The sequence below is a fragment of the Bubalus bubalis genome, chromosome 16, assembly GCF_019923935.1.
Source record: "Bubalus bubalis isolate 160015118507 breed Murrah chromosome 16, NDDB_SH_1, whole genome shotgun sequence".
Lineage (NCBI taxonomy): Eukaryota > Metazoa > Chordata > Mammalia > Artiodactyla > Bovidae > Bubalus > Bubalus bubalis.
In genome coordinates, this window is record NC_059172.1 from 27,773,122 (window position 1) to 27,791,334 (window position 18,213).

The 18,213-nt window shown below is 38.7% G+C and overlaps 1 protein-coding gene across 2 annotated transcripts in view; it reads right to left on the minus strand.

The window, feature by feature from the left end:
• ANO3 (anoctamin 3) overlaps nucleotides 1–18,213 on the minus strand; it is a 452,499-nt gene that overhangs the window by 207,377 nt on the left and 226,909 nt on the right. For both annotated transcript variants that reach the window (XM_025266342.3, XM_025266344.3), the window contains exons 2-3: nucleotides 17,745–17,939; nucleotides 16,587–16,658 (exon numbers count right to left, since the gene is read on the minus strand). In XM_025266342.3, the coding sequence (XP_025122127.1) occupies nucleotides 16,587–16,658; nucleotides 17,745–17,939 (267 nt within the window). The remainder of the gene's footprint in view (nucleotides 1–16,586; nucleotides 16,659–17,744; nucleotides 17,940–18,213) is intronic.

Here is an 18,213-nt window from a genome sequence, read left to right on the forward strand (position 1 = left end):
TAAGGGACTTGTATACATGTATGTACAACTCTTACAACTGAATAATAGACAAACAACCCAGTTTGAAAATGGGCAAAAAATCTGAACAGACATTTCTCTGAAAAAATATACAAGAGGTTCAAAGGAAAAAAATAACATGAAAGGTGTTCAACATGATTAGTGCTCAGGGAAATGTAAATCTAACCCACAATGAGACCACTTCATATTCACTAGGATGTATATAATAAAAGAAGTGTTGATGAGAATGTTGAAAAACTGAATCTTTATATACTGCTGATGAGAATGAAAAATGGTGAAGCTGTTGTGGAAAACAGTCTGGCAGGTCTTCAAAATTTTTAACAGAGTCACCACATGATCTTGCATTCTACTTCTAGGTATAATACTCAAGAGAAATGAAAGCATAATTTCACCAAAAAATTGTGCATGAATGTTCCTAGAAGCACTGTTCATAACAGCGAAAAAGTCAAAACAATACAAAGGTCCATAATCTCATGAATGGATAAATAAAATATGGTTTAATCAATATCGTAGATTTTTGTTCAGCAATAAAAAGGGCTGAATTACTGAATTACAGTAAAACCTGACTGCTAATAGGTATGGAATTTCTTTTTGAGGTGACAGGAATGATCTAAAATTGACTGTGGTGATGGGTACATATCTTTGAGAATATGCTAAAAACCACTGAGTTTTCACCCACTACTTAAAGTAGGTGAATTGTATGGTCAAGGTGAATTGTAACTCAATAAACCCATTATATAAAATACAAACAATCAAAAATCAAGATTCTCCAAGCTTAAGAAAATCAATTAGTAATTTAATGCAGAGAGCTTGATGTAATGGAAAGATAACTAATATTAGCTCCATAAAAGCCAAGTTTAAATTCTGGTTATGCCATTTATTAGCTGAGTGGCAGTGAGTCAGTTCCTTAATATGAAAATTTGGGGTAATAAAATCTTTTCATTCCAAGGATTAAACAGAATAATCTAAAGTGAAGAGGTACAAAAGAGCCTCTTGATGAAGGTAAAAGAGGAGAGTGAAAAAGCTGGCTTAAAACTCAACATTAAAAAACTAAGATCATGGCATCCAGTCCTATCATTTCATGGCAAATAGATGGGGAAACAATGGAAACAGTGACAGACTTTATTTTCTTAGGCTCCAAAATCAATGCAGATGGTAACTGCTACTATAAAATGAAAAGATGCTTGCTCCTTGGAAGAAAATCTATGACAAAACTAGACAGTGTACTAAAAAGCAGAGACATCACTTTGCCAACAAAGGTCCATGTAGTCAAAGCTATGGTTTTTGCAGTAGTCATGTATGGATGTGAGAGTTGGACCATAAAGAGGGCAGAGTGCCGAAGAATTGATGCTTTCAAACCGTGGTGCTGGAAAAGACTCTTGAGAGTCCCTTGGACTGCAAGGAGATCAAACCAGTCAATCCTAAAGGAAATGAATCCTGAATATTCATTGTAAGGACTGATGCTGAAGCTGAAACTCCATCCTTTGGCTACCTCATGTGAATTGCTAAATCACTGGAAAAGACCCTGATGCTGGTAAAGATTAAGAGCAGAAAGAGAAGGGGGCGACAGAGGTTGAGATGGTTGGAAGGCATCATCCACTCAATGGACATGAGTTTGAGCAAACTCGGGGAGATAGTGAAGGACAGGGAAGCCTGGCATGCTGCAGTCCATGGGGTTGCAAAGAAATGTACATGACTGAGTGACTGAAGGACAATAACAAAATATGACTTGTACACATAAATATTGAAGAATTATATATTTCCTTCCTTTGGTTTTTCTTAAATTCACAACTCAAATATTTAGAATCAACAAAACAAATTATGTAATTTGGAACAAACAAAAAAACCTTATCTTCCCTTTTAAAGTCTAAGTGGGGAAGAAACTATGTAATTACTTTAAGTATGCCAATGTACAATTTAAAATTTAATCTAAATATCTCTTTTCCAATCACCAATAATGTGATTTATGATAAAAAACTTTTGTTGAGTCAAGTGGGAATCCAGTAAGTCTTCTAAATGTTACTTGTAAACCAGCACCAGCTCAAAACAAAAGAGACTGATCAATATAGGAGGCTACTAAGATTGCAACATAAACTTTAGAGCCATCTCTGGAAGTGTAATTTTAGTAACCAAGTTATTCCATCTCAGCCATTTTTCTTTATTATAATACTATTTTATTTCATTATGTTGTTACATTGTATTATACATGCTTAAGCATCTGGAAATGGATGGTGAAACTTTTGAACAATTTTCAGTATGTGTGAGTGATCATATTAGTGATCACTTACTTTCAACTATGTAACCTTCCTATTCATTACTAATGTCAGCATGTTTTAGGACTGCCAGAGTAGCTGAGGCTGAAGATTAAAACAGTTATTAGGTTCAAGATGGCGGCATAGGAAGATGCTGGACCCACCTCTTTCTGGGGTAGTTACATATGCATCAGTTTCTTCTGAGAAAGAGCTGTAAACCAGATGAACTGCTCCTCCATGGCAAAAGATATCAAGATATCAAGAAAGGTAGGAGAGACCATATTTGACAGTCCTTCCAAAACCCCACTCTCAGTGTAGTGACACACAACAGGGAGGGATCTCCTCAGTTCAGTATTTTTCTCAGAGGAGCAAGGGATTTGTGCCTTACATGAGGCACCCCAGCCTTGGATCTGCACCAGAAGACAAGGCCCCAAAATACCTGGCAAGGAAATAAATGGGAAGACATTCAAAGGACCCAAGGGACATATGGAACTGAGATTCACCTTTTAAAGGGCTTGCATGTGGTCTCATTCATGCCAGCAGCAGTTTAAAAAGTGCCTAGACTATATGTGAAGGAGATTCACTTGCTAATTTTAAAGCATCTGCAGAAAGGGCAGCAGACAGTTGAAACTCTCTCCAGAGACAGAGGTGTCAGTGGACACCGTTTTTGCACTCTCTACCCACCCTGAGAGCACAAGTGCAAGTGTTAGTCACTTAGCTGTGTCTGACTCTGTGACCCCATGGACCGTCTATGGAATTCTCCAGGCAAGAATACTGGAGTGGGTTCCCAACCCAGAGATCGAACTCATGTCTCTTGTGTCTCCTGCATTGCAGGCAGATTCTTTACCATCTGAGCTACCAGAGAAGCTAGCACAAGCAGGCAAGCTAAACCCTCTTGCTGCCCTGCTAGGACAGGTGGGGAAAGCAGTCTCTGCACTGTCTCACTGCCTTGCTGAAACTAAAAAGCTCATGCAGTGTGACACTCCCTCGCCTGCTGTCTGGGAGCAGGAAACAAGAGCATTTTCCCCTTGTAGTACAATGATGGTCTTTAGTGTTATGCATTTTTGCTTTGTGGTTATCAAGAGGCTCAAATATAACATCCCAGGATAGCAACTTAAATGTGAACATGTTTCAAAGCTCTTCAAGGAACTCTCTCATGGCATCACTGAGACCTACAGGCAAACACAGTCAAGGCATTTTCCTGCAATACTGCCCAGCTTACAGCTGACTCAGGAAAGCCAACAGGAACACTGGTGGTATTTATTGATCGGTAACCCTGGCAGCCAAAGAGGCTGGTTTCTGGTCTCCACCAGACTGTGACAATCAGAGACAATTCTTGGCAGGCTACTACCCTCAGAGCAATGCACAGATCACAGACTGAAACACATCCCCACCTTCCTGTGAAAAGCCTATTTATTTATGTTGGAGCTTCAGCCTGAGGGATAGGCTTAAGTTTTCCCACACATCTAGAGTCTATGGAGGTACTTCCAGCGTAGTAGAGAGATAGCATCCTATGCAACCCCTTTGCCTCACTTCACCTTGATAATAGCTTACACACTGATCTGGAGCTCTGATTTTTGTTAACAGTCTCCCAAGGCCACCCTCCGATTTCCTGTCTGAAGACTGTAGGGCTTGGGATCGCAGCCCCACAGAAACTGTACGTATTTGCATACTTTAACAGAGGCTGTCTGAGGCCAAGGTCTCCAGTCAACCTGAAACTAGGTGCTAAGTGAGATTTCTTCCTTTGGAGACAACAGGTAAGTAAGAATCTCACTGGCAAAGACAAATACAGAGAAAAGGTAGTGAATTAATCACTTATAAATCTAGTAAGGAAGTTAAAAGACAAAAGTAGTAAAATCAACTAAAATGACAAAAATCAGTTTAGAAATACATAAAATGAAAAGATACAAAATTTGACATAAAAAACACAAACTGGAGTAAAAATGTAGAGGTTTGGTGCTGGTAAAGATCCAGACCCAGTCTTTTTTACAATTTTTTATTTTGTATTGGGGTATAGCTGATTAACTTCCCATGTGGCTCAGATGGTAAAGAATCTGCCTGCAATGCAGGAGACCCTGGTTCTATCCCTGGGTTGGGAAGTTCCCCTAGAGAAGGGCATGGCAATCCACTCCAGTATACTTGTTTGGAAAATTCCATGGACAGATGAGCCTGGCAGGCTACAGTCCATAGTGTCGCAAAGAATCAGACACGACTGAGTTACTAAAACAATACACATAGCCATTTTTACAATGCTGTGATAGTTTCAGGGGAACAGTGAAGGGACATACACACACACGTAGAAGAGCCAGATTTACTGGTTCTTTGCTGTTCTTTTGTTGTCTGCTTCTCCCTAACAGTATCAATGTTCTAAACTCCTGACACTAACCAGTCACAGCACAGGTACTGCTGGAGCTATACTGAGTCAACCCCCCAACTGAGGAAATTCTGTGGATAAACTGCTTTCCATCGAGTCAATGTGTTGGCGTTTATTCTACCCACATCTATCTTTCCATATATTCACCCAATCAATCATCATTTATCTACCTATCTGTCACTGAAAACACGGTGCATGCTGGGCAACACGAATGGGACAGATATAAATAGCAATTGTTATCATCTAGCAAAATGAGTATGCATGGAAAGTAAAAAGAAAGTGAAGTCACTCAGTCGTGTCCAACTCTTTGCAACACCATGGACTGTAGCCTGCCAGGCTCCTCTGTTCCTGGGATTTTCCAGGCAAGAATACTGGAGCAGGTTGCCATTTCCTTTTCCAGGGGATCTTCTCGACCCAGGGATCAAACCAAGGTCTCCAGCATTGTAGGCAGACTCTACCATTTGAGCCACCAGGGAATCCAAAACTGGAAGTCGCTTAGTTGTGTCCAGCTCTTTGTGACCCCATGGACTGTAGCCTGCCGGGCTCCTCTGTCCATGGACTTCTCCAAGCCAGAATACTGGAGTGGGTAGCCATTCCCTTCTCTAGGGGATCTTCCCAGTGCAGGGACTGAACCCAGGTCTTCCACATTGCAGGCAGATTCTTTACCTTCTGAGCCACCAGGGAAGCCCAAGTATACATAAAGCCATATTCAAAGTGCTATAATAATAGAAAGAAGGCCTCATCTCAACTTCTGAATGTTAGGGAGGACTTCACAGAAGAGTAATGTTAGAAAGTCATACTCTTCCTACTTAAGGAGAATGATGACTATCAGTTCTTTAAATGCTCTCCCAGAAGGTTTGTCAACCCAAATGAAAAAGAGGAATATAATCAGATTAGGTCATCAGTGAGAAAAATAACACAGTAATGATTTCTAACAGGTGAGGAAAAGCACACTGAGAGATCACATCATGGTGAGAAAAGTAATGGGCAAATCCTACAGCAAACTCTCCAAAGATATGCATGTCAATAGCCTCTGTGTCGTTTATCCATTTTTCAGATTCTAAATATATTATTGGAGCACCTACTATGTGCCAAATAACGTTCTTGATTCTGGGCTACAGGAATCAAGAAAGTCAACAAAGCCTCTGTGTTCTGGAAACAGAAAAAGAGAGAGAGAAAAAAAAAAAAAACCCACAGAATTTCAGGTAATACTTTCTATGTATTAAAAAGGAAAATAAATCAAGATTAGAGCACATAAAGTGAAGTTTGTGTGACTCTGGTTTCTTTCAATGGAAGGCCCTGGGATCAGAACAATAGGGAACAGAAGGTTGAATTGGCTACAGAATTGGCTTCCCAGGTGGCTCAGTGGTAAAGAATCTGCCTGTTACCATGCAAGAGATACAGGAGACATGGGTTCAATCCCTGGGTCCAGAAGATCCCCTGGAAAAAGAAATGGCAACTCACTCCAGTATTTTTGCTTGGGAAATCCCATGGACAGAGGAGCCTGGTGGCTACTCTATGGGGTCACAAAAGAGCCAGACATGACTGAGCAACAGAAAAACAACAAGGGGGAAGAGGCGATAGGAAATGGCCTAAAGAAGCCATGCCCAGATACCTCATACGGCCTCTGAAGGCCAAGTAGGAGGTTTACATTTTAAGTGTAATGGGAAAGCTGGAGGAATATGAGGACAAAAACGAAGAGATTTAATTTCTTTTATTAAAGCTTCCTATAATTGCTGTGTAGAAAATAGATTATAAGGAAGCATGAGGTGGAGCAGAGAGACCGATTAGGAGGTTATTACACTATCTCCCAAGAAATGGTGGCAGAGTGGATTACGTTGTAGAGCACTTGTAGCAGCAAATGGTGAGCAGTGTTACATTCTGAACATAACTTGAAAAGTGAGACAAGATGACTTATGTAATGTGCTTAATAAAAAGCTGAAAAGATTTACAGCGACTGTGAGGCTTTCAAAACTAGAGAACAATGTCTTTCCCTGTAATTCCATTTTTTTTTCTGTAATCGTAAGTAAATTGGTAACATCAGTGGAAAAGTTATTTTTATACCATTTTATCATGAAACTGTTGGGAAAAAATGATGAAAATTAGTGGAGATTAATATTACAGAAAGACAGCAAAATCATTACATACATACATCATTACATTTGAACATAACTGTTTTGAGAAATAAGATCAACAAACAAGCCATTAAGCTGAACTATGAAACTTGTAGAAAGTGAATGCCTTGATTATCTAACACAAACTCCTTCCTGAGGGAGTCATTTCATAACACTGGCAAAATGTTGATTGCACAAGATTAGGAAGATGAATATTTTGGAGGGTTGGACCCAAAGTATATTGGTCTTAATTAGCCCTGCTTATTTCACTTCAAAGTTACCTGATTTTACTGCAGTGTGGGCAAGGGTAGAATTAGGCATTAGTTACTTGTTAATTGGATTGCTCTGTCTTTGCCATTTTCTAGTACACTAACAAGAAAAGAAGGGTGAGCAATAGTAGCAGGACTTCCAGGACTGATGAGCAAGATTGCTGGCACACTATGATTTCACGTTCACTGTTACATGGATCAGTACTTCCCAGAAAAATTTTGTGTGTGTGTATCTATGTGTCTATGTGGCTGGGGGAGAATGCTTTATGCAATGGAATGGTGCCCTGACTGTTCTATGAAAAGTAGAATTAAAAGTCCAGAGACAACAATTAGAAGAATAAATGAAGAAAACCAAGCAAGAAGATCCTAACCTCCCAACCTGATTAGTTTTCTTTAATCAATCATCTCCCAAATATATTTTACCATGTAATGTTACTCCGCCATCTTTTGTTGCTCCCAGCCTGATACTTATTAACATCTTGCAGAGCTGGTGTTCCCTGGGTTTCACTAACCACTTTTCATCTTAAATGCCTGTGTTGCTATTGTGCTGATTAGGAGAGAAGATAAGAGATAAAGGTTTCCTGGGTTGAAACCTCTGTTCTCCATTGGCTACTGCTGCTAAGTCACTTCAGTCGTGTCCGACTCTGTGTGACCCCATAGAGCCCACCAGGCTCCCCCATCCCTGGGATTCTCAAGGCAAGAACACTGGAATGGGTTGCCATTTCCTTCTCCAATGCATGAAAGCAAAAAGTGAAAGTGAAGTTGCTCAGTCGTGTCTCACTCTTAGCAACCCCATGGACTGCAGCCTACCAGGCTCCTCTGTCCATGGGATTTTCCAGGCAAGAGTACTGGAGTGGGCTGCCATTACCTTCTCCATTGGCTAGTTAGATGATTTTTCTAAGTTAACTTGCCTCTTGGTGAATAAGGTTCCTCATCTGTAAAAATAAGATGATAATAACACCAACCCAAAGGACTGTTAAGAAAAATAAGATAACATAGGCAGGGAGGTGTGCATGTGAGTTCAGTAAATTATTGTTATTCCAGTATGCCATCAGGGTCACATTTTAGTGATAACATAAAGAGATGGTTCAGTTCAGTTCAGTCGCTCAGTCATGTCCAACTCTTTGTGACCCCATAAATTGCAGCACGCCAGGCCTCCCTGTCCATCACCAACTCCTGGAGCCCACCCAAACCAATGTCCATCAAGTTGGTGATGCCATCCAACCATCTCATCCTCAGTCCTCCCCTTCTCCTCCTGCCCTCAGTCTTTCCCAGCATCAGGGTCTTTTCAAATGAGTCAGCTCTTCATATGAGGTAGCCAAAGCACTGGAGTTTCAGCTTCAACATCAGTCCTTCAAATGAACACTCAGGACTGATCTCCTTTAGGATGGACTGGTTGGATCTCCTTGCAGTCCAAGGGACTCTCAAGAGTCTTCTCCAACACCACAGTTCAAAAGCATCAATTCTTCAGTGCTCAGCTTTCTTTATAGTCCAACTCTCACATCCATACATGACCACTGGAAAAACCATAGCCTTGTCTAGATGGACCTTTGTTGGCAAAGTAATGTCTCTGCTTTTCAATATGCTGTCTAGGTTGGTCATAACTTTCCTTCCAAGGAGTAAGTGTCTTTTAATTTCACAGCTGCAATCACCATCTGCAGTGATTTTGGAGCCCAGAAAAATAAAGTCAGCCACTGAAAGTGAAAGAGGAGAATGAAAAAGCTGACTTAAAACTCGACATTCAGAAAACTAAGATCATGGCATCTGGTCCCATTACTTTATGGAAAATAGATGGGGAAATAATGGAAAGTGACAGACTTTTTGGTGGGGGGACTCCAAAAGCACTGCAGATGGTGACTGCAGCCATGAAATTAAGATGCTTGCTCCTTGGAAGAAAAGCTATGACCAACCTAGACAGCATATTAAAAAGCAGAGGCAGTACTTTGCCAACAAAGGTCTGTCTAGTCAAAGCTTTGGTTTCTCCAGTAGTCATGTATGGATGTGAGAGTTGGACTGTATAGAAAGCTGAGCTCCAAAGAATTGACGCTTTTGAACTGTATTTTGGAGAAGACTCTTGAGAGTCCCTTGGACTGCAAGGAGATCAAACCAGTCCATCCTAATAAAATTAGTCCTGAATATTCATTGGAAGGACTGATACTGAAGCTGAAACTCCAATACTTTGGCCACCTGATGGAAAGAATTGACTCATTGGAAAATACCCTGATGCTGGGAAAGATTGAAGGCAGAAAGAGAAGGGGATAACAGAGGATGAGATGATTGGATGGCATCACCAACTCAGTGGACATGAGTTTGAGTAAACTCCTGGAGTTGGTGATAGACAAGGAGGCCTGGCATGCCGCAGCCCATGGGGTCGCAAGGAGTCAAACACGACTGAGTGACTGAACTGAATAGCTTTTTTGAACAGTGAGAAATATGTCTTCAGTGAAACACTGACCACATCCACGTAACTCTGCCATAGCCTCAACATTTTTATGGGGCAGTTCAAAGTAGTTTACTCTAAAAAAATGAAAAGCCATTAATTAGAAACATCAGTAGGGGTCCAAAAATTGTACTAAACCCTATTAGTACTTGGAAACTCCAATGCATTAACCAACTCAACATTAGAAGATAGTAATCTGCACTCTAGATGCAAAATTAGAGAATATAACTTTCCTGAATTTAAAAGACATCATGTATTATTAAATACTCATGATTCATGAAGTTACAGTTTTTCCATATTTGACATTGTTTTACTTGACCTCCTCTCAAACATGATAAAGACATACCAGCTACAGATATTCAGCCAACTTTGAAAGAGCATTTCACAGCCAAGTTTTATATCTAGCTAGGCCCCTGGAATGCCTGGTGATACTACAGTCAGCTGGAGCTTCATTCCTGGCTTCATGATAGAGGTGAACACGTACCTCCGGTGTGATGTCTTAACCCCTTCAGAAGCTCTGATGTTTCTCTAAACTGAATGAATGATAGGCTGATGCTGGGAGAGATATTTGGCAAAACTAATACAATTATGTAAAGTTTAAAAATAAAATAAAATTTAAAAAAAAATAATGAGTATGAGTTACAAATTCCTGGAGAGATATAAACACAAGTCAAATGTGTCAAATGACTGAGATACTTGAATGGTGAGAGGGGGTAAAAAAAGGAGTCTGGGCATCTAATTACATTATGCAGTAGAGGAAATGTTAATATTTGGATTGGCAAACTGTCAAAAATAAGATTCCTGGAATTGAATAGAAAGGTTTACATGACTGGAGTCATTGTTAGGCTACTAGTAGTAACTTGGGAGAATTATTGATGAAGGGTTCTATGCAAACTGTAACACCTGCATGGATATTTTGAACAAGATTTTTGTTCTGTTTTTGTTTTCTTATCAGAAAACAACTAACACAAGTAACCTCTTTCAGGACTAATTACTTTTTATGGGAAAGGCCTTTGCACTCTGATTGAGCATATCTGTTCTGATGAAATGCTCTTCTCGATGTTGTATGTGAAATGAACCTGCTGGTGGCTGGCTTCCTTTAATTAGGAAACTTAATAAGCCAACCTTGTGTCTAAGCCACACACACAAAGAGGTATTATTTTAAAAAACACGACTAATTCACAGTCATTCAGAGTGCTATTATAAATAACACAGCTCATCCTTTAAACAAATTATGAAAAAGTATCTCAGCGAAGTCTTCAGAGAGAGAACAATATACATGTTGTAGGCTAGACATTCTTAATTCTGGCTATACTTAATATTTATCTGGGGAACAGTTAAACGTATGGATCTTGATTTCTATCCTTAGATCAATTAAAACTGACTCTGGAGGTGGGTCCCGGAAGTTTTGAAAGCTCTAGGCGACTTGAGAATGCCTGATGTAGGCAATGAAGCCAGGCCACCAGCGTGTGCACTACTGAAAATTCATGGCTCGGGTTCCACGGATTACAAATAAATTCAGTCTGAGGTTATAAAATACTTGTTGGGGCAGACACACGTATTGGGGTATCATTCTTTGATAAAACTCGGACTTCATTTTATTTCTATTCAATTTATGAAGGAAAGGCCCTTGTTTTAAGGCATTGCTCGTAGGCAAGTCCAACAAGTATGAATCCGAATATAAATCTCATTCAAATGAAGCAAACTTGCATTGTAACTGCAAAAGGCAAAAGAGTATATTTAGTGTAATTGTCTCTGTTATAAAAAAAAAATAAATAAAAATTATACTGTCTACTAATGGAGGATCAGGATAGAATCTTTCAGTACCACCATTATTCCAAATGTTATCAACCGGTTCCAAATATTAGTTTTGAAAACTATGCATAGAATTGTGTGCTATTTTGACTGAAATATGAGCTTTTTTCTCAACTTATAAAAAGTTTTGATGTCAGTATTTTTCTTTACATATTCTTATTATATAATATTTGTATATATCTTCCTTAAAGAAAAAAGAAAATACAGACAGCAAGAAGATATATAACAACCCCAAATAACCACATGTGGAGATGATATTCATTATCAGCTAGCATAATGGTATGTTTCTTTCTAGTTTTTTTTCTAATATATTTTTAACTAAAATAAGAGGCACTCTGCATTTACATTTGAAGAAGGAAATGGCAACCCACTCCAGTACTCTTGCCTGGAAAATCCCATGGACGGAGGAGCCTGGTAGGCTGCAGTCCATGGGGTTGCGAAGAGTTGGACACAACTGAGCGACTTCACTTTCACTTTTCACTTTCATGATTGGAGAAGGAAATGGCAACCCACTCCAGTGTTCTTGCCTGGAGAATCCCAGGCACAGAGGAGCCTGGTGGGCTGCCGTCTATGGGATCGCACAGAGTCGGACACGACTGAAGTGACTTAGCAGCAGCAGTAGCATTTACATAGAGCTGTTTTCCCCTCTGAGCAACATATTTCTAAACGTTCCATAATATAGTGTATTAATGAGCCTGTGATAGTCTAACATGTAGATATTTCACAATTTATCTACTCTCCCATTACTAAAATATTCAATTTGCTTCCATTTTTATGAATTTTTTTGTTTTATTGCTTAATTTTTTAAATAAATTTTTAAGTTTTGGGGGCTTTTTTACTGAAGTATAGTTGATTTAAAATGTTGTATTAATTTCTGCTTTACAGCAAAGGACTCAGTTATACACACACATTCTTTTTATATGCTTTCCCATTATGGTTTATCCCGAGGTCTTGAATATGGTTCCCTGTGCTATACAGTGGGACGTTGTTGCTCATCTATCCTGTATGTCATAGTTCGCATCTACTAACCACAAACTCCCAGCCCGTTCCTACCCATTCCCCTCCCCTTTGGTAAACACAAGTCTGTTCTCTAGGTCTGTGAGTCTATTTCTGTTTCACAGATAGGTTCATCTGGGCCTTATGTTAGATTCCACAGATAAGTGATATCATATGGTATATCTTCTCTTTCTGACTTGACTTCACTTAATATCATAATTCTAATAGCATCTATGTTATTAGATATCATCTGCAAATGACACTGATTTGTTCTTTTTTATGGCTGAGTTGTGTTTCATTGTATCTATGTACCATATCTTTTCTTTTTTTTTAATTTTATTTTATTTTTAAACTTTACAATATTGTATTGGTTTTGCCAAATATCGAAATGAATCCGCCACAGGTATACATGTGTTCCCCATCCTGAACCCTCCTCCCTCCTCCCTCCCCATACCATCCCTCTGGGTCATCCCAGTGCACCAGCCCCAAGCATCCAGTATTGTGCATCGAACCTGGACTGGCGACTCGTTCCATATATGATATTATATGTATTTCAATGCCATTCTCCCAAATCATCCCACCCTCTCCCTCTCCCACAGAGTCCAAAAGACTGTTCTATACCATATCTTTTCTATCTGTTCATCTGTCAGTGGACATTTAGGTTGTCTCCATGTCTTGGCTATTGTGAACAGTGCTGCTATGAACACAGAGAGGCATGTATCTTTTTGAATTATAGTTAATGGCTACCCACTCCAGTATTCTTGCCTGGAGAATTCCATGCACAGAGGAGCCTGGTGGGTTACAGTCCATGGGATCACAGAGTCAGACATGACTGAGAGACTAACACTTTTTCTTTGTCCTGATACATGCCCAGGAGTGGGATTGCTGCATCAGATGGTAGTTCTATTTTTAGTTTTCTGAGGAACCTCCATACTGTTTTCCATAGTGACTGTACCAACTTACATTCCTGCCAACAGTGTAGGAGGCTTCCCTTTTTTCCATACCGTCTCCAATATTTGCAGAGTTTTGCATGATGGCCATTCTGACTGGTGTGAGGTAGTATAATTTGCTTCTGTTCTTAAATTTGATAATGACTATAAATAAAAGCTGTAAGAAAAAATGTTTTTAATTTCTAATATTATTTTTCCTGGGATAAATTTTTAGATGTAAAATTGGGCACTGAGTCTCTACAGTAAGTATTCCACAGATTTCCCCCTCTGTCCTATATGATAAAATATCTCATCAAAGAGTCATTTATCATTAACTTGTTGATAGTGTGAAGAAGCAGAGTTCAAGGTGGCTGAATGAGTTTTCAGGCATGTTTGTTGCCCCTTCCTCTGGAGACTTCAGATAACTATTAAAAAGTAAAAATCTACCAGACTGTTCTAGAAGGTAAAATTCTGATGGAAGTGTTAACTAATGGAGCAGCTTAGCCTAGAATATGTTCAGAGGTAAGAAGAGAGAGTGACTCTCCTTAGACAAATCCTGGAGATGTCTGGACTCAAAGATGGCAGATAAACAGAAGGAAAGAACGAAAATTGAGGGTGAAAACATGATGAGAACTGAAACAGGCAATAGAAAACAAAACAGTAGAACAGGCAAACAGTAACCATTTCTCTACAGAAATTCACAGCATAAGAGAGTAATGTGGGCATTGGCACTTTAGAGTGCAGTCCTCAGTCTGACATGGGTGGATCATCTAAGTAATAGTTCCTTAACCACTCACTGTAGCATAGATGCTTTCTGTTTCTAAGACTTGTCCTTGTATCCAGCTTTGAGTCAGTCTTTCCTAAATGTAAACAGAGGACCAAAAAATCACTAGAAATTTGAGAAAATTCTACAGCTAAAAATGATCCCTGGGAAAACAGACTAAAATTTACAACCCAAAGGAAAACTTAGGACAATAGCCAAGTGTTGTTAGAGAGATGCTGTATTTATGAACGGAGAAGGCAATAGCAAGCCACTCCAGTACTCTTGCCTAGAAAATCCCATGGATGGAGGAGCCTGGTAGGCTGCAGTCCAGGGGGTCGCTACAAGTCGGACGCGACTGAGCGACTTCACTTTCACTTTTCACTTTCGCAATGGAGAAGGAAATGGCAACCCACTCCAGTGTTCTTGCCTGGAGAATCCCAGGGACGGCGGAGCCTGGTGGGCTGCTGTCTATGGTGTCACACAGAGTCGGACACGACTGAAGAGACTTAGCAGCAGCAGCAGTATTTATGAAATATAATAGGATACTCTGAAAAAGTTATATTCTGAAAACAAAAAAACTAAGTATGCATATACTGTTGCATCCCCCGCCCTGCTCCCCTCCCCAACATAAATGAAAAGAGATTTTGAGGAAAAATTCCAGGAATCTTCCTGAACCGAGGCAGAAATCAAAACTATGAGATGAGAGAAAATGTCAGGCTTTTAACTAGATTTCCCAAAAGAGAAAAAGAAGGAAAACGAAAGTGCATAAATTGTAGATAAAGTATCACAGAAGTGGAAAGGAGGCATAAGACAAATATAAAGGACAAATGATCTCTAGAGTGGGATGAACTAAAACACATACACAAATATATAAATATAATGTTGTATAATTTTATAACATAACAAAAAAAGTAAATATAATAGAAAGGTACACAGAGAAGAAAAATCAACTACAAAGGAATTTATAACAGTAATAACAGATGTTAGATGACATTGAATTAATCACTGAATTTCATAGGAAATTATTTTTAATGCAGAATTTTATAAACAAAGAAATATCAATCAAATGTAAGAACCAACAGAAGTCATCTCAGATATAGAATAACTTAAAAAGATTGCATGTCACATCGATATTCACAGGTAGTTGTTTAAGGATATATTCTGAAAAAAAAATGAGAATGAAAACTAAGAAAGAAGAATATGGGGGGAAATTAGAAAATGGAATTAATGCAGTAATTCAATGAAAGTCAATGGACACCACTTAAGAATTTCTTAAGGAAGAATGAGATAAAGGATATAAAAACAAGAAGCTGAAATATAATGGAAGTATTTAGAAAAAGGAATATTTTTCTTTTCCTGAGAAAAAATTTATATGATCTTGGAAAATAAAACTAACAAAAGTTTGTGACATTATATAAGCAACAAAATAAACATAATATGACATGACTTTGAGTATGTGATAGAGGGTAGGAAAGGAGAGTTTATCTGACCTTGACTCTAAGAGGATTCAAGAGTAGCATAGAGGGCATAACTTGGAATTGTAGAAAAAGAAGTGATACTGCATTTTTTTATTAAAAAATATACTATTTAAAGTTATAAATTTAATCTGAAGCGATTACAAATTTTAAATGGCAATGCAACTGAAAAGAATGAAAGGCTATACAAATGGACTAATAAGCCCTCATCTAGCACAAGAGATCAACAGATAATACTGAAATTTGATAAATCTATACATAGTAGTATAAATTTATTTATTCATAGAGAAATGAAGGAAATTTCCAAAAGACTAACAGCAGAATTTTTTCTTTTTTCTGTTATAGGATTGTTGTTCATTTAAAACTTCCTGTGTTTGATTTACAAACTGTACATGACATACCTTAACAATACTTTAATCTTTTTTTTCTTTTTTTTTTAATTTTATTTTATTTTAAACTTTACATAATTGTATTAGTTTTGCCAAATATCAAAATGAATCCGCCACAGGTATACATGTGTTCCCCATCCTGAACCCTCCTCCCTCCTCCCTCCCCATACCATCCCTCTGGGTCGTCCCAGTGCACCAGCCCCAAGCATCCAGTATCGTGCATCGAACCTGGACTGGCAACTCGTTTCATACATGATATTTTACATGTTTCAATGCCATTCTCCCAAATCTTCCCACCCTCTCCCTCTCCCACAGAGTCCATAACACTGTTCTATACATCAGTGTCTCTTTTGCTGTCTTGTACACAGGGTTATTGTTACCATCTTTCTAAATTCCATATATATGCATTAGTATACTGTATTGGAGTTTTTCTTTCTGGCTTACTTCACTCTATAATAGGCTCCAGTTTCATCCACCTCATTAGAACTGATTCAAATGTATTCTTTTTAATGGCTGAGTAATACTCCACTGTGTATATGTACCACTGCTTTCTTATCCATTCATCTGCTGATGGACATCTAGGTTGCTTCCATGTCCTGGCTATTATAAACAGTGCTGCGATGAACATTCTCATCCATCAAATGTTAAAGACTAAACATGAAATTTTTTCTTAAAAAATAATGTTTTAAATTTGAAGACAGTTTGCTTTTGGAGTGGAGAAAGGAGGAAGAAAATATCAAAAATCAACTCACCCAAGCAAAAATCACTGAGGTCGGTGAAAGAACATTTGAGCACAGAATCTTTCCTCTCTTCCTCAGTGTTAACTGGAACAACAGCAAAAAGACTTTGTAGTTTGGGGGACTAAACACATAACAATGATTAGAAAAATAACCGTGGGGACTAATATCCAAATGACTGCCAAACATGAAGAAATGTTTTTCAGTTAATGAGTTGAAATGAGAAAGACACCCATCTTACATTTTAGCACTTTGATTCTCTTGAACAATTAGCCACTTTTCTTACTGGCCATGGATGTAAGCTGACTATTTAAAATAGGCAGTACTTTCCCAATACTATTGAAAAGAGAAAATCAGAATTTTCAATTTATCTAGAGGAGGAAGCAAGCTTCAGGAATCATAAGGAAATGAGTTTTCATAACATAAAAGCTTTTAGAGATGGATGGGGAAAAAAAAAAAAATAACACCCATCCACTGAATGACAAAGGACCTGGTTGTATTTTGACTCCTAACTCTTTTGAAAAGGAGTTATCTAAAGGCGTAAGGAAGGAAGGAAATATGGAGAAGGAAATGGCAACCCACTCCAGTGTTCTTGCCTGGAGGATCCCAGGGATGGGGGAGCCTGGTGGGCTGCCGTCTATGGGGTCACACACAGTCGGACATGACTGAAGTGACTTAGCAAAGGTATAATGGCATCTCAAACGGGCAGTTGTGTGTAGTTTTGGTTGCCAACACTTGTCCAATCACATCTTCATGCAACCAAATCTTTATTGCTTTACAGTCAGTATTATTTAAAGTTTTTGGGTCTTTTGTTTTAAGGAAACCAAGTTTATTATTGCTGGCATATTTAATTACTGGTAATAAATTCTCACTAGGAATGCTAATAAGCCAGTGATTTGGGTGGCTGGTCTGTCTCCTCCCAACAGAAAGTAGGTCCATATCTGCATGGTATTGGCTACTTTTAGGGACATAAAGGGATGAACACCATCTGGCCAAGGAATGGCCTTTTGTCTGACTGGCAGGCACAACTGTTCTCCTTCCTATGCCAGTCTCCTTTCTGAAGACTCCATAAACACTAAGTGGAAGAAAGGAAGAGAGGGAAAGAGGGAGGGAGAGAGAGACAGAGGGTTGCAACACTACTCTTTATAAGTTAAGCAAGAAAGTAGAGCTCACCTTGCTCTGCTTTGTCAGCGGAGATTGAGGTTACAGAAGTGGGATCCTGAGATTCACTCTCAATTGACTGGAAGAGTGAGGTAGACTGGCTCAGGCTCTTTGAGTAAGCATAGCTCTGGGCCAGGCAAGGCAAGGATCTCCGAGATGGTTTTAATGAAGTTTCTTTTGCTATCTCACTCTTGCTTATATTCATACCTGCAAATTCAAAATGGCATGTTTTAACAATAAGAAATTATCAGAAGAAATCAACAAATAATTTTAATTCTCATGATGGCTATTTCAGGAAAATACTATTGAAAAGTACCACCTGGGGATTAGAAATAAGTAAATTCTGTTTCTATATTTTCAGGAGAAGTGTTTTGAGATTTTTATCAAACAGTTATGAGAAATAAACATCTCCTCTTCCAGTTTTGAGCTTTCACTATTTGTTAAAGGGCCTGCAAAAAAGAAACTGAGGTTTAAGTTCATT